Source organism: Lipotes vexillifer, unplaced genomic scaffold (genome assembly GCF_000442215.2).
Source record: "Lipotes vexillifer unplaced genomic scaffold, Lipotes_vexillifer_v1.1 scaffold2189, whole genome shotgun sequence".
NCBI classification, from domain to species: domain Eukaryota; kingdom Metazoa; phylum Chordata; class Mammalia; order Artiodactyla; family Lipotidae; genus Lipotes; species Lipotes vexillifer.
The window spans coordinates 216,478-231,104 of record NW_006789336.1 but is presented as its reverse complement, the minus strand read 5'-3'; the positions used below and the strand labels follow the sequence as shown (position 1 = coordinate 231,104).

The window sequence follows — 14,627 nt, the reverse complement described above, 5'->3', positions numbered from 1 at the left end:
CTTGAGTTGGCCCTGAGCAATAACCCTCAGGGATTGGACCATTCCTGTCTTCAGGAGGCTATTATTTGTACCTTGGTTCCTGATTTCTACTTAATCATACAATTGTGATTCTACAGATTCTTGGTCTACCATATTCTTGAATTTTAACAATTCCCTTGAAAGAGATATGAGTAATTTAGTTGAAGCCTGAAAATTGTGAAGGCCGTGAAGTAAAGACAAAGTCATTCTAGCTTTCTGCTTCCTGAGAGCTACAGATCAACCAGAAATCTAATGGATTATATCAAAACCAATGACCACAATAGATAATATATGAACTTTCACAAGCATGGAATTCAGGACATTAAATACAAAATAAAAAGCAAATTTTATAATAGGAAGTCAAGTCACTCTTGAAAAAAACCCTATTTTTAATAAGAGCTCAAAAATTTTTTTCATTGACACCAGAGGTCAAAGTTTTCATCATTAGAACTTACCATCAAAGAGTCTGTCAATAATGCTGTAACCAGCCCGAAGATCTGATAAAGAAAACTCATAAAACTTGGTCCAACCCTATCAAAACAAATTTTTAAAAAATTAAAGAACTACAAGCAGTGTTAAAATATATATATATCATTGCCCTTATAATCTTAAAAAGAATGTTCAATACAAACTAAAAGAAAAAAAAGACAACTACTGAGAATTTTTAATAAAAACAATAAAACAATAAAACAATACATCTAAAGTAACAGTAATTAAAAAAATAAATTTATTGATCTCTATAGCATGCAAAGGATTTTATAATGTCATAAATGTTTTTATCACTTAAATATGTGGCAGAAGAGTCATATATAGAAAGAACAAATTGGCGTAGTAAATCATTGAGTCTACATAGAGTGTATACATTGAGAGATTTCCTATAATTTGGTCCTTCAGAATTTTGGATTTTCTCTACAAACATGAAAACAGAAATATTATGAAAATTATTTAACGGTCTAAAGGCATATAGTATTATTTTCTGTACATTTGACACACAAAGCATTTATATTGTAACTAAATAAAATTATAAACCTACAGCTAATAGCTACCATGCTTGTATAAAAAGAACATTCAAAGACATTTATATGTGATAGACAATAATATGAAATAATTAAAAATAATTTCTATAGGGTTTTCATCAACTATGACTAGTAATTAGTTTTATGCAATAAGTTCAAACTAAAATCTATTTAGACTTGAATACTATTCAGAAATATTGATACAAATTTAATTTATTCATTCATCATTCAAAAAGATTTATTAAGTGCACATTATATATCAGGCTCTGGGAATAAAAGAATGAGCAAAAACATATATAATCCCTGTTTCCATGTAGCTTTCAGTCAAATATCAGGGGAGGGGTGGATACAATCAATTACTCAAATACACATACAATTACAAACTATAATATGTTTAAGGAAAAGAAACATATTTGGTATATATAAGAAAGAGCTCTGACCTAATATAAAAGATAAGGGAAAGTCACCCTGGTGGGGAAAAGTTAAGAAATGACAGAAAAACAAAAGTAGATAGATAGATAGGACAATGAAATGAAAGAAGTTTTGTATTGGATTGTAATGGAGGATGAAGATACCAAAGAGAGAGGTATTAAGAATGACTTCTAAGCTCATGGCTTATTCAAATTGATTTTGGCATCATTCACTCACAGGTGGAACACTGAAAGAATACAAGGTTTGGAAAGGGATAACATGAAATCAATGAACAAAGTGTTCAACAAAAAATTACTGAGTGTCTGCTATATACTTGGCACTGTTTTTGTCAATGAAAATACAGCAGTAAACAAAAGAGGCAAAAATCTGTGCTCTTGAGAAGCTAATGTTCTAGTACTTGGATCTAGAATATGTGCATCTTCAGTCATTTTTGAGACATCTAACTAGATAGGTCAAATAAACAGTTGGATATATAAACCTAGATCTTAGAGAGTTGGTCTGAGTTGGATATAAAAATTTGGAGGTCACTAGCATTTAGACAGTTATTTTTTTAAAAAAATATTATAGATACTGTGAAAACAAAAAAGATTTCAGTTAATTATACCTAAGTTAAACTACACCTAAGAATTAAAAATCTGTAAGGGAGACACAGACCTTCAAGATGGCAGAGGAGTAAGATGTGGAGATCACCTTCCTCCCCACAAATACATCAAAAATACATCTATATGTGAAACAACTCCTACAGAACACCTATTGAATGCTGGCAGAAGACCTCAGACTTCCCAAAAGGCAAGAAACTCCCCACGTACCTGCGTAGGCAAAAGAAAAAAGAAAAAAAAGAGACAAAGGAATAGGGATGGGACCTGCACCTCTGCGAGGGAGCTGTGAAGGAGGAAGTTTCCACACCCTAGGGAGCCCCTTCCCTGGCGGACATGGGGGTTGGGCGGGGGAGAAGCTTCGGAACCACAGAGGAGAGCACGGCAACAGGGCTGCAGAGGGAAAAGCAGAGAGATTCCTACAGAGAGGATTGGTGCTGACCACCACTCACCAGCCTGAGATGCTTATCTGCTAACCTGCCAGGGCAGGTGGGGGCTGGGAGCTGAGGCTTGTGCTTCAGAGGCCAGACCCCAGGGAGAGGACTGGGGTTGGCTGCATGAACACAGCCTGAAGGGGGTTAGTGTGCCACAGCTAGCTGGGACGGTGTCCAGGAAAATGTCTGGACCTGCCAGAGAGGCAGGAGACCGTTGTTTTGGGGTGTGCAAGGAGAGAGGCTTCCTGCTCCGAGTGCCCACAGATGGCAGAGCACTGCCTAAGCGAGCCCCAGAGACAGGCATGAGTCGCGGCTATCATCTCAAACTGCAGAGGTGAGCGAGGACTGCTACTGCTGCCGCCACTGCCACCAAATATTCTGTGTGCAAGCACAGGTCACTACCCACATACCCCCAGAAGCCTGTGCATCACGCCACTTCCAGGGTCCCATTATCCAGGGTCAACTTCCCTGGGAGAACACATGACGTGTCTCAGGCTGTTATAACGTCACACAGGACTCTACTGCTGCAGACACACCCCGCATTGCAATTGAGACTACCATACCCCTTCCTCTCCCCAGTCTGAGTGAGCAAGAGAGCCCTAATCAGACGCTGTTTTAACCCCCTCTTGTCTGGGCAGGGAACAGATGCCTGTGGCTGGCCTACAAGCAGAGGCGGAGACAAAATCAAAGCTGAGCCCAAGGAGTTGTGCAAACAAAGAAGAGAAAGGGAAATTTCTTCATGCAGCCTTAGGAGCAGTGCATTAAATCCACGCAGTCAGCTTGGTAAACCCTGCCGGTGTGGAACACCTGAATAGACAATGAGTGTTCCCAAAACTGAGGGGGTGGACTTTGGGGGCAACTGTGAACTTGGGGTTTGCTTTCTGCATTTGATTTCTTTTTGGTTTCATGTTTATCTTAGTTTAGTTTTTAGTGTTTGTTTTCATTTGTGGGTTTGTTTATTCATTTAGTTGCTCTCTTCCTTTTTTTTTTGAAAGGAAATCAAGAAAACAGAAATCAAGACAGTATGGTACTGGCAGAAAAACAGAAATATAGATCAATGGAACAAGACAGAAAGGCCAGAGATAAACCCACGCACATATGGTTACCTTATTTTTGACAAAGGAGGTAAGAATATACAATGGAGAAAAGACAGCCTCTTCAATAAGTGGTGCTGAAAAAACTGGACAGTTACATGTAAAAGAATGAAATTAGAACACTCCCTAACACCATATACACAAAAAAACTCAAAATGGATTAAATACCTAAATGTAAGGCCAGACACTATAAAACTCTTAGAGGAAAACATAGGCAGAACCCTCAACGACATAAATCACAGCAAGATCCTTTTTGACCCACCTCCTAGAGAAATGGAAATAAAAAGAAAAATAAAGAAATGGGACCTAATGAAACTTAAAAGCTTTTGCATAGCAAAGGAACCCATACACAAGATGAAAAGGCAGCCCTCAGAATGGGAGAAAATATTTGCAAATGAAGCAATTGACAAAGGATTAATCTCCAAAATATACAAGCAGCTCATATAGCTCAATATCAAAAAAACAAAAAACCCAATCCAATAATGAGCAGAAGACTTAAAGGGACATCTCTCCAAAGAAGATATACAGATTGCCAACAGACACATGAAAGGATTCACAACATCACTAATCACTGGAGTAATGCAAGTCAAAACTACAATGAGGTATCACCTCACACTGGTGAGAATGGCCATCATTAAAAAATCTACATACCATAGATGCTGGAGAGCGTGTGGAGGAAAGGGAACTCTCCTGCACTGTTGGAGGGAATGTAAATTGATACAGCCACTATGTAGAACAGTATGGAGGTTCCTTAAAATACTAAAAATAGAACTACCATATGAGCTAGCAATCCCACTACTGGGCATATACCCTGAGAAAACCATAATTCAAAAAGTGTCATGTAGCAAAATGTTCATTGCAGCGCTATTTACAATAGCCAGGACATGGAAGCAACCTAAGTGTCCATCAACAGATGAATGGATAAAGAAGGTGTGGCATATATATACAATGGAATATTACTCAGCCAGAAAAAGGAACGAAACTGAGTTATTTGAAGTGAGGTGGATGGACATAGAGACTGTCATACAGAGTGAAGTAAGTCAGAAAGAGAAAAACAAATACCGTATGCTAACACACATATATGGAATCTAAAAAAAAAAAGAAAGAAAGAAAGAAAATGTTAAGAAGAACCTAGGGGCAAGATGGGAACAAAGATGCTGACCTACTAGAGAATGGACTTGAGGATAAGTGGAGGGGGAAGGGTAAGCTGGGACAAAGTGAGAGAGTGGCATGGACATATATACACTACCAAACGTAAAATAGATAGTTAGTGGGAAGCAGCCACATAGCACAGGGAGATCAGCTCAGTGCCTTTTGACCACCTAGAGGGGTGGGATAGGGAGGGTGGGAGGGACGGAGATGAAAGAGGGAAGAGATATGGGGACATATGTGTATGTATAACTGATTCACTTTGTTATAAAGCAGAAACTGACACACCATTGTAAAGCAATTATACCCTAATAAAGATGTTAAAAAAAGAAGAAGAAGAAAAAAGATGTAGCACATATATACAATGAAATATTACTCAGCCATAGAAAGAAATGAAATTGAGCTATTTGTAGTGAGGTGGATGGACCTAGAGTCTGTCATACAGAGTGAAGTAATTCAGAAAGAGAAAAACAAATATCGTATGCTAACATGTATATATGGAATCTAAAAAAGAAAAACAAATGGTCATGAAGAACCTAGGAGCAAGACAGGAATAAAGATGCAGACCTACTAGAGAATGGACTTGAGGATAAGGGGAGGGGGAAGGGTAAGCTGGGACGAAGTGAGAAAGTAGCATTGACATATATACATTACCAGATGTAAAACAGACAGCTAGTGGGAAGCAGCTGCATAGCACAGGGAGATCAGCTCAGTGCCTTGTGACCACCTAGAGGGGTGGGATAGGGAGGTCGGGAGGGAGGCTCAAGAGGGAGGGGATATGGGGATATATGTATACATAGAGCTGATTCACTTTGTTATACAGCAGAAACTAATACAACATTGTAAAGCAATTATACTCCAATAAAGATGTTAAAAGAAAAAAATGTGTAAGGGATACGTACCCATCGGTAGTTAACAAAGTTCTCATAACATTTTAAATAAACTTTCTACCAACTCAAAACAAAGTCTTATTAATAAAATTTCTTATATAACTCTATTAGATCTTATTTGTGAAGAAAAATGCTCATTTCAACATTTTAAAAATACCTTAAAAATTGATCAGTATTCATAAAACTCTCAAGACTGTTGCTATCTATATTACTTAATATAGCAGCTTCCAACTAAAATACTAATTCTGAAATAAGAACTATACTCTGTAAAGCACAGTTACTGATATACTGCTAAATGATTAATGATTTTTTTAAAATATGGTACAAAAATTTGAATGGTAATTTTTGTTATTCATATCACAATTCCTGACAGAAATTATGTTGTAAATTGTGGAGAGATTCTCAGTAGCCAATCAAATCCTATTTATCTGAAATGGAAATCCAGGCACTGTGTAAAGTGCTCTTATGAATGAGATTAAGCCTGTTATAAAGGTACTCACAAACTAGTAAGAATAACACAATATCAAAGAATACCAAATATAAAACAAAACTGACATTACATCAAGTGCAGTATTAGAGGTACAATATACATGTGTAAAACAGGGAAGTTAACACAGCAACACAATGAAAAATAGCAAAGGAATAATCTTTTACTAACACAGGAAATGAAAACTAAGTTGAATTAACAGTGGATCTTTACTTCTCAAAGTTGGCTGTTAAAAAAAGAAAGCAAAACCAAATAAGGAAAAGAAGTAAAATAGAGTTTGTGGATTTCATATCCCTATTATGTGACATCTAGCAATTAATGGCATTCAATATTTTGTCTGCTTTTACCTCTAAATTTATGATTTTTATCAGAGCAGAATGTTTTTTTAAATGACATTTTCAAATATTTTTGTTTGTGTGAAAATGAATTGCTATATCCTCTATGTAGAGCATTTTGGTAATATTCATGAACTTTTAAAAATACACATATCTTTTGAAGCAAACATTATACATTTAGGAATTGGCCACCATGAACAAGTGTTAAATGAGGCAATCACAGGGATATCCATTGCAATATTTTTTGTAATAGCAAAGATTGAGGAAAATATTTATGCCCATCTAACAATACAAACTGCCTAAAAATATTTATACGGATATCATGAATACAAATCATATTTTAAAATTAGGTGCTAAATGGGTACTAATATTTAATAATCTCTAAAATGTATTGGTTAATAAAGCAAAGTACAGAACTGTATGTATAATGTGCTGCCATTTGAATTAAAAAAGAACATATGTGTGCATATAAATGCATAAAATATATTTGTGTATTTATATAATATCTCTGAAGGACATCCAAGAAATGGTGGACAGTAGGTGCCCTGGGAATACAAACTGAGTGGCAGGGGATAAGGAGGGAGGAGACTAAATCTTAATTTGCAAGCTTTTTCATAGCTTTTTAATTTATACTATGTGCATGTGTCACAATAAAAAATGAAAACTGGGCTTCCCTGGTGGCCCAGTGGTTGAGAGTCTGCCTGCCGATGCAGGGGACATGGGTTCGTGCCCCGTTCCGGGAAGATCCCACATGCCGTGGGGCGGCTGGGTCCATGAGCCATGGCCGCTGAGCTTATGCGTCTGGAGCCTGTGCTCCGCAATGGGAGAGGCCACAACAGTGAGAGACCCATGTACCACACACACACAAAAAAAACAAAAAACAAAACAAACCAAAAAAAACTAATTTTGTTTTTAAAATGTAAATTTTGTTTTCTCATAAAAATGCATCACTATGACTATTCTTCATGTATGTGTCAGGATTAACTGATACATTACCTAAGGATGAATATCAGAGAAATTAGGGGCAAAGGCTTTAGAAGATGGTGAGCCTGCCCATTTCCAAGCTCAAGTTAATTACCATCGAGATTCACTGTCCTACCTTTGTAAAATAAAAATAATAAGCGTACCCTTTAATAAGTATAGTGTGTAAAATATATGAAACAAACATTGCTATTATTATTTACTATTTCATTCGTCTGACAAATATTTATTGATAGGCTATACCAAGCACTGTGTTAAGCACTTCTAAACATACACTATTTCATTTAATCCTCACAACAAAGGTAAATATGATCATTATTCGCATTTTACAGTCAAGGGGATAAAGTAATTTACCTAAGGTAATACAGCAAGGAAATTCTAGAGTCAGGACTGAAACTCCAGAACCTATGCTCTTATTTTGACATGCAACTGAAATACAGAGAAAGGCTAAAAGGTAAGCAGATGGGGAGGGCAGTTTGAGGAAAGATTATCCCAACAGAAGTAGACAAAGTTTAAAAAAAGAGGATGGTTTCCCATTCATTTAAAGATGGAAGAAAGCTGAAATTTTTGCTAAGATAGGCATTTGGCAAGAAGATCAGAGCATGGTACCAGCTAGGACTGCCATGGCCATGAAAAACTGTGCTCTATTGGTGGTTTAAAAATAAAATCTAGAGCCTATGGTGAGAAAGCTTGATGGATTAAAAGACCATAAAGAAGTCCCATGTGACTGAGGTGTAGAGAACAGATAGAAAAAAGGGGCCTGGGAAGAGGTTGAAAAGATAGGCAAATATTTCCTTCTGGATCATGGTAAGAAATGTGCATATTTTTTCCCAAGTACAGTGGAATTCCATTTGATGGGTGTTAAGCAGAGGAGTGAAAAAATCAAAATTACATATTAGAAAAATAATTCTGGCTGCTAAGTGGAAAAAGCAGGAAGAAGAGTTAGAAAAGTAATTCAGGTGAGAGGTGATGAGGCTTGAAAAGAATAGTGAGGAGAAATGTACAGATTTGAATTACATTTTAGAAGTAGAATCAACAGGATTTAAACACAAGTTGAGTAGGGAAGAAAACCATATCAAGAACAACTCCTATGCTTCTAACTTAGGAAAGTAAACAGATATCAATGCCTATTATTGAGCAGAATATACTAAAGGGAAAACAGGTATGGGAACTCGGTTTTTGAACATTTTTGAACTGGTGAGATATTAACCATAAAAATGATACCTAACAATGATGAATTATGATGGCTCACACATTGTTCTAAACACTTTAATTCAAAAACATGTGAACTAGATAACTATATACAGTCCAGAAGATTAACAGAGAAGATGGAATCAGAGATATAAATTTATAAATCATGAATCAAATTAAGAAGTAATCCTAGCTATTTATACTAAACTGTAAAAATATTCTAATATGAAAAAATGTACACCTTAGACTATATCCAAGACATATTCTTACTTACCTGTGGAATGTAATTTCTTCTTTCTTGGCATGCAGCATGAAACCAAGCAAAACTGAAGAGAGCATGAGCTCGATGTATATTATCTTTTTTGCTAATTTGCTCAGAAGTCCAAGATTCATAAGTACGCATTAAATTTTTCTTCAAACCTGGAGGTGACTAGAGAAAAAACAAACATATTGTTTAAAACCTTACAAATAAAATATATCAGTATTTAACATATTGAGAACATATTTAAAGGCAAAAACTTTTCACAATTACCAAGTTTGACTTAAATTATTTTATGTTACTTCAAAATGTACAAAAGAAGATGTAGCACATATATACAATGGAATATTACTCAGCCATAAAAAGAAATGAAATTGAGTTATTTGTAGTGACGTGGATGGGCCTAGAGTCTGTCATACAGAGTGAAGTAAGTCAGAAAAAGAAAAACAAATACCATATGCTAACACATATATATGGAATCTAAAAACAAACAAACAAAAAGATTCTGAAGAACCTAGGGGCAGGACAGGAATTAAGACGCAGACATAGAGAATGGATTTGAGGACACAGGGAGGGGGAAGGGTAAGCTGGGACAAAGTGAGAAAGTGGCATAGACATATATACTACCAAATGTAAAACAGATAGCTAGTGGGAAGCAGCCTCATAGCACAGAGAGATCAGCTCAGTGCTTTGTGATCACCTAGAGGGGTAGGATAGGGACGGTGGGAGGGAGACTCAAGAGGGAGGAGATATGGGGATATATGTATATGTACAGCTGATTCACTTTGCTATAAAGCAGAAACTAACACACCATTGTAAAGCAATTATACTTCAATAAAGATGTTAAAAAAAAACGTACAAATATAAAACTAGTTTTAAACTCCTTATACCTAATAGCTCATCTCAATTAAAAATCCAAAATAGGGCTTCCCTGGCGGTGTAGTGGTTGGGAGTCCTCCTGCCGATGCAGGGGACACGGGTTCGTGCCCCGGACTGGGAGGATCCCACATGCCGTGGAGCGGCTGGGCCCGTGGGCCATGGCCGCTGAGCCTGTGCGTCCGGAGCCTGTGCTCTGTAACGGGAGAGGCCACAACAGCGAGAGGCCCGCGTACCCCGCCCCCCAAAAAACCTACACAACCAACAATATTCAAAATAACCAAATAAGTTTTACATGATCATTAAGGTGTTTTACTGAAACAAAACCATCATTTACAGCACGAATTATGATACTGATTATCATCAGGCAGGTGTTTTTGACTTCAATACGCCAGTTCTTTCTCTCCAGTACTACCTGAATTTCCATAAGGACTTCAAATTACTATTTACATGTAATGTCAACTAATCTTCCTTGAACATCAGTCCACTTTACTTAAGGTGGGTATTACCTGACATTGCTAGGCTTATAAAACAAATTCAAACCCGGGAACCGAAACTGTACATTGGACTAGTACTAGTAAGAAAACACTTATCCACACGTCCAAAATCTGTTTATATTATTTTTTTTAATTATCAAAATGGAAGAAAAAAATTTTTGAATTCTTGGAAAAAGACCAAAATAAATCCATTTCAAAAGTTACCTTGTTTTATAGATAGCTAGTGGGAAGCAGCCACATAGCACCGGGAGATCAGCTCGGTGCTTTGTGACCACATGGAGGGGTGGGATAGGGAGGGCGGGAGGGAGGGACATGCAAGAGGGAAGAGATATGGGAACATATGTATATGCATAACTGATTCACTTTGTTATAAAGCAGAAACCAACACACCATTGTAAAGCAATTATACTCCAATAAAGATTTTAAAAAAAAGTTACCTTGTTTTAAAAGTTTTTTTTTTTCCTTCAAACTGGTTTCTAACATTAATGAAAAATTCAGATCAGTACATTAAGAATGCCTGCCACAAAAAAAATAATAATTTCCTTTGCAAACCTTTTCATTCTGTTTTCTCTTAAATAAAAACTTTTGTTTTATTAAAAGAAAAAGTGCCTAAGCATATTTTTTTACTAAGTGCATTTCCAAATGCACACTTTTAAATGAAAATGTTTTGTTTATGAAACAGTTACCAAAAATTTTCATAGAAAAGACAAAATTTTCTGAGCACTAAGGAAACTGAACAACCACTTAGGGTTTTCTTTTTCTTTTTCTTTTTTTTAAGACCCTATACTAAAGGTTATGCAAAATGAATAAATCATGTACAATTACAGAGAAAATCATATACAAATAAAGATTATTAGAAAATGACAAAACAGAAACACTAGTATGTCAAGTTATGAGATAAGGTAACATATATATTCAACTGAAAATTCACACTTAAAATAATTTCAATATTAATTCAAGTTAATTAAATCAATTAAGCATTCAGCATAAGAAATCAGGAAGAATGAAATCCAGTACAAATTAAGGAAAACATAAGGAAGAAAAAATAATGAAAAGAGCAGGAAATTCAGTGAATAGAAAAGAATTAATAAGAAAAAGTAAATCAGAAAGTATGACATTGGTTATTTGTGACAAATTTTTTTCTATTTTTTAATTTTATTTTTTAAATTTTTATTGGAGTATAGTTGATTTACAATGTTGTGTTAGTTTCTGCTGTAAAGCAAAGTGGATCAGTTATACATATACATATATACACCGTTTTTTAGATTCTTTTCCCATATATACGGGAAAAGAAGAGTTCCCTGTGCTATACAGTACGTCTTCATTTGTTATCTATTTTATAATTCTATTTCTGTTTTGTAGATAAGTTCATTTGTACCCTTTCTTTAGATTCCACATATAAGTGATAACATATGATATTTGCCTTTCTCTGAAAATTACAGGACAGTATCACTGATGAACATAGACGTAAAACTCATCAACAAAATAATAACAAACCAAATCCAACAATACATTAAAAAGATATTACACCATGATCAAGTGGGATTTGTCCCAGGATGCAAGGATTTTCAATTTTCATGAATCAATCAATATGATACACCACATCAACAAACTGAAGAATAAAAACCATATAATCATCTCAAGAGATGCAGAAAAAGCTTTTGACAGAATTCAACACCAATTTATGATAAAAACTCTCCAGAAAATGGGCATAGAGGGAACCTACCTCAACATAATAAAAGCCATATATGACAAACCCACAGCAAACATCATTCTCAATGGTAAAAAACTGAAAACATTTCCTCTAAGATCAGGAACAGGACAAGGATGTCCACTCTTACCACTATTATTCAACATAGTTTTGGAAGTCCTAGCCATGGCAATCAGAGAAGAAAAAGGAATAAAAGGATTCCAAATTGAAAAAGAAGTAAAACTGTCACCGTTTGCAGATGACATGATACTACAGTATACACAGAAAACACTAAAGTTGCTACCAGAAACTACTAGAGCTCATCAATGAATTTGGTAAAGTTGTGTGATACAAAATTAATACACAGAAATCTCTTGCATTCCTATACACTAACAATGAAAGATCAGAAAGAGAAATTAAGGAAACATCCCATTTACCATCACATCCAAAAGAATAAAATACCTAGAAATAAACCTACCTAAGGAGGGAAAAGACCTGTACTCAGAAAACTATAAAATACTGATGAAAGAAATCAAAGATGACACAAACAGATGGAGAGATATACCATATTCTTGGATTGGAGAAATCAATACTGTGAAAATGACTATACTATACAAAGCAATCTACAGATTCAATGTGATAAATTTTTAAAAACAACTCCAGCAACTCATCAAAAAGAGAAGAAACAAACAATAAAATGAAGATTCCACAATTTTTAAATACAATAAAACGTATGTGTACATATGTGTACATATACACAGTAATAATTTTGAACATAATGAACTGCACTATTTCCTGGAATAGTTAAAATCATTTACATTGATTTAAGAAATAGAAAAAAAATTCACCAGTAACTTAAATGAAACTGAAAATTTCCATAAAAATATAATCAAATTACTTCCTAAAAAAGGATACTGGAAGAGGCTACACATTAAGTTAAAATTTTCAAGGAACAGTTCCCCTGATATATATTAACTCTTCATTTATTGAAATATTACTGTATTCTTCCTACATGCCAAGTATTATATAATAAATTTAAAAAAAAGCAAGAAAAAACATAGCCCTTGCCTTCAGGGCTTGTACAATCCAGTTCTGCAATATAGTTTAGTAGAAGAGTATACTGAGAGAGTGGCTGGAGAAGTTCTCTCTTACTAGACATTATAATTGACATTCATTCAATTAATATATTTCCAAATATTAAATCATTTTTGCATTCCTTGGATTAATGCTTAGCTTTTTTCTTCCTTACATGAGACTTAATGCCTTCAGGTGGAAAATGGAAGTACTGATCTAAAATAACAGGTAGTTATAAACACCAATAAGATTTTTCATCAGACAAGAGATTATATAAGAGATTATATTCTACAAGTTGAGAGAAAATGCAAGCAGAACATTTTAAACTAGTTTTTTAAAAGTTTTAATTCATTTTCTTATCATTATTTCAGTTATGACTTGGACGAGTTCCACAATATCATTACAAACACATAAAGTTTTGGATGCATCAGGTTTGGGGAGGATCTGCCAAGCATTACACGTTAGAAGGATGGACTGATGGACAGATGTATGGATGAGTGGATGGGTGAAGGGAACGAATGAACGAAAGAAGAAAACAAAGACTGAAAATCTAACTTAGCTATGTCAAAAAACAAATGATATGAAAACTGGATATTCATGTGCAAGAGTGAAGTTGGACCCTTACTTTACACTTAATACAAAAATTAACTCAAAATGCATTAAAGACCTAAACCTAAGACCTGAAACTATAAAATTCCTAGAAGAAAACAGGGGAAAAGTTTCTTGACATTGGATTTGGCAATGATTTTTTTGGATATGCCACTAAAAGCACAAGCAAAAAAAGCAAAAACAGACAAATGGGACTACATCAAACTAAAAACATCTACGCAGCAAAGGAAACAATCAACACAGTTAAAAGGAACCCCTAATGGAATGAGAGAAAATATTTGTAAGCTGTATATCTAATAAGGGGTCAATATGAAGAATACATAAGAAATCTGTACAACTCAACAACAAAAAATCCAATTAAAAATGGGCAAAAGACTTGAATAGACATTTCTCCAAGGAAGACATACAAATAGCCAACAAGCATATACAAAGATGTTCAACATCACTAAATATAGAGAAATACAAATGAAAACCACAGTGAAATATCACCTCACACTGTTAGGACAGCCAGTATTAAAAAAAAATACAGGAGACAATAACAAATGTTGGTAAGGATCAGAGAAATTGTGTGCTGTTGGTGGGAATGTTAAATGGTATACCACAGTGGAACAGTATGGAGGTTCCTCAAAAAATTAAAAATAGAATTACCATATGATCCAGCAATCCCACTCTGGGTATATATCCAAAAAAAACTGAAAATACGATCTTGAAGAGATATTTGCCCACCCATGTTCATTGCAACATTATTCATAATAGCCAAGAGGTAGAAAATCTAAATGTCCATGGGCTGATGAATGGATGAAGAAAATGCAGTACACACATACAATGTGATATTATTCAGCCTTAAGAAAGAAGGAAATGCTGTCATATGCTACAACATGGATGAACCTTGAGGACATCATGCCAAATAAAATAAGCCAGTCACCAAAAGACAAATACTGCATGATTCCACTTATATGAGGGATCTAAAGTAGTCAACTCACAGAAACAGAAAGTACA

General features: G+C 35.1%; 1 protein-coding gene across 1 annotated transcript in view; it reads right to left on the bottom strand.

The window, feature by feature from the left end:
* The window catches only part of DYNC2H1 (dynein cytoplasmic 2 heavy chain 1), a gene marked incomplete at both ends in the record, with an annotated part of 341,923 nt that overhangs the window by 111,286 nt on the left and 216,010 nt on the right, over window positions 1-14,627 (bottom strand). Inside the window, 2 exons of the mRNA XM_007462583.1 lie at window positions 474-549; window positions 8,898-9,053. Coding sequence (XP_007462645.1) covers window positions 474-549; window positions 8,898-9,053 — 232 coding nt within the window. The remainder of the gene's footprint in view (window positions 1-473; window positions 550-8,897; window positions 9,054-14,627) is intronic.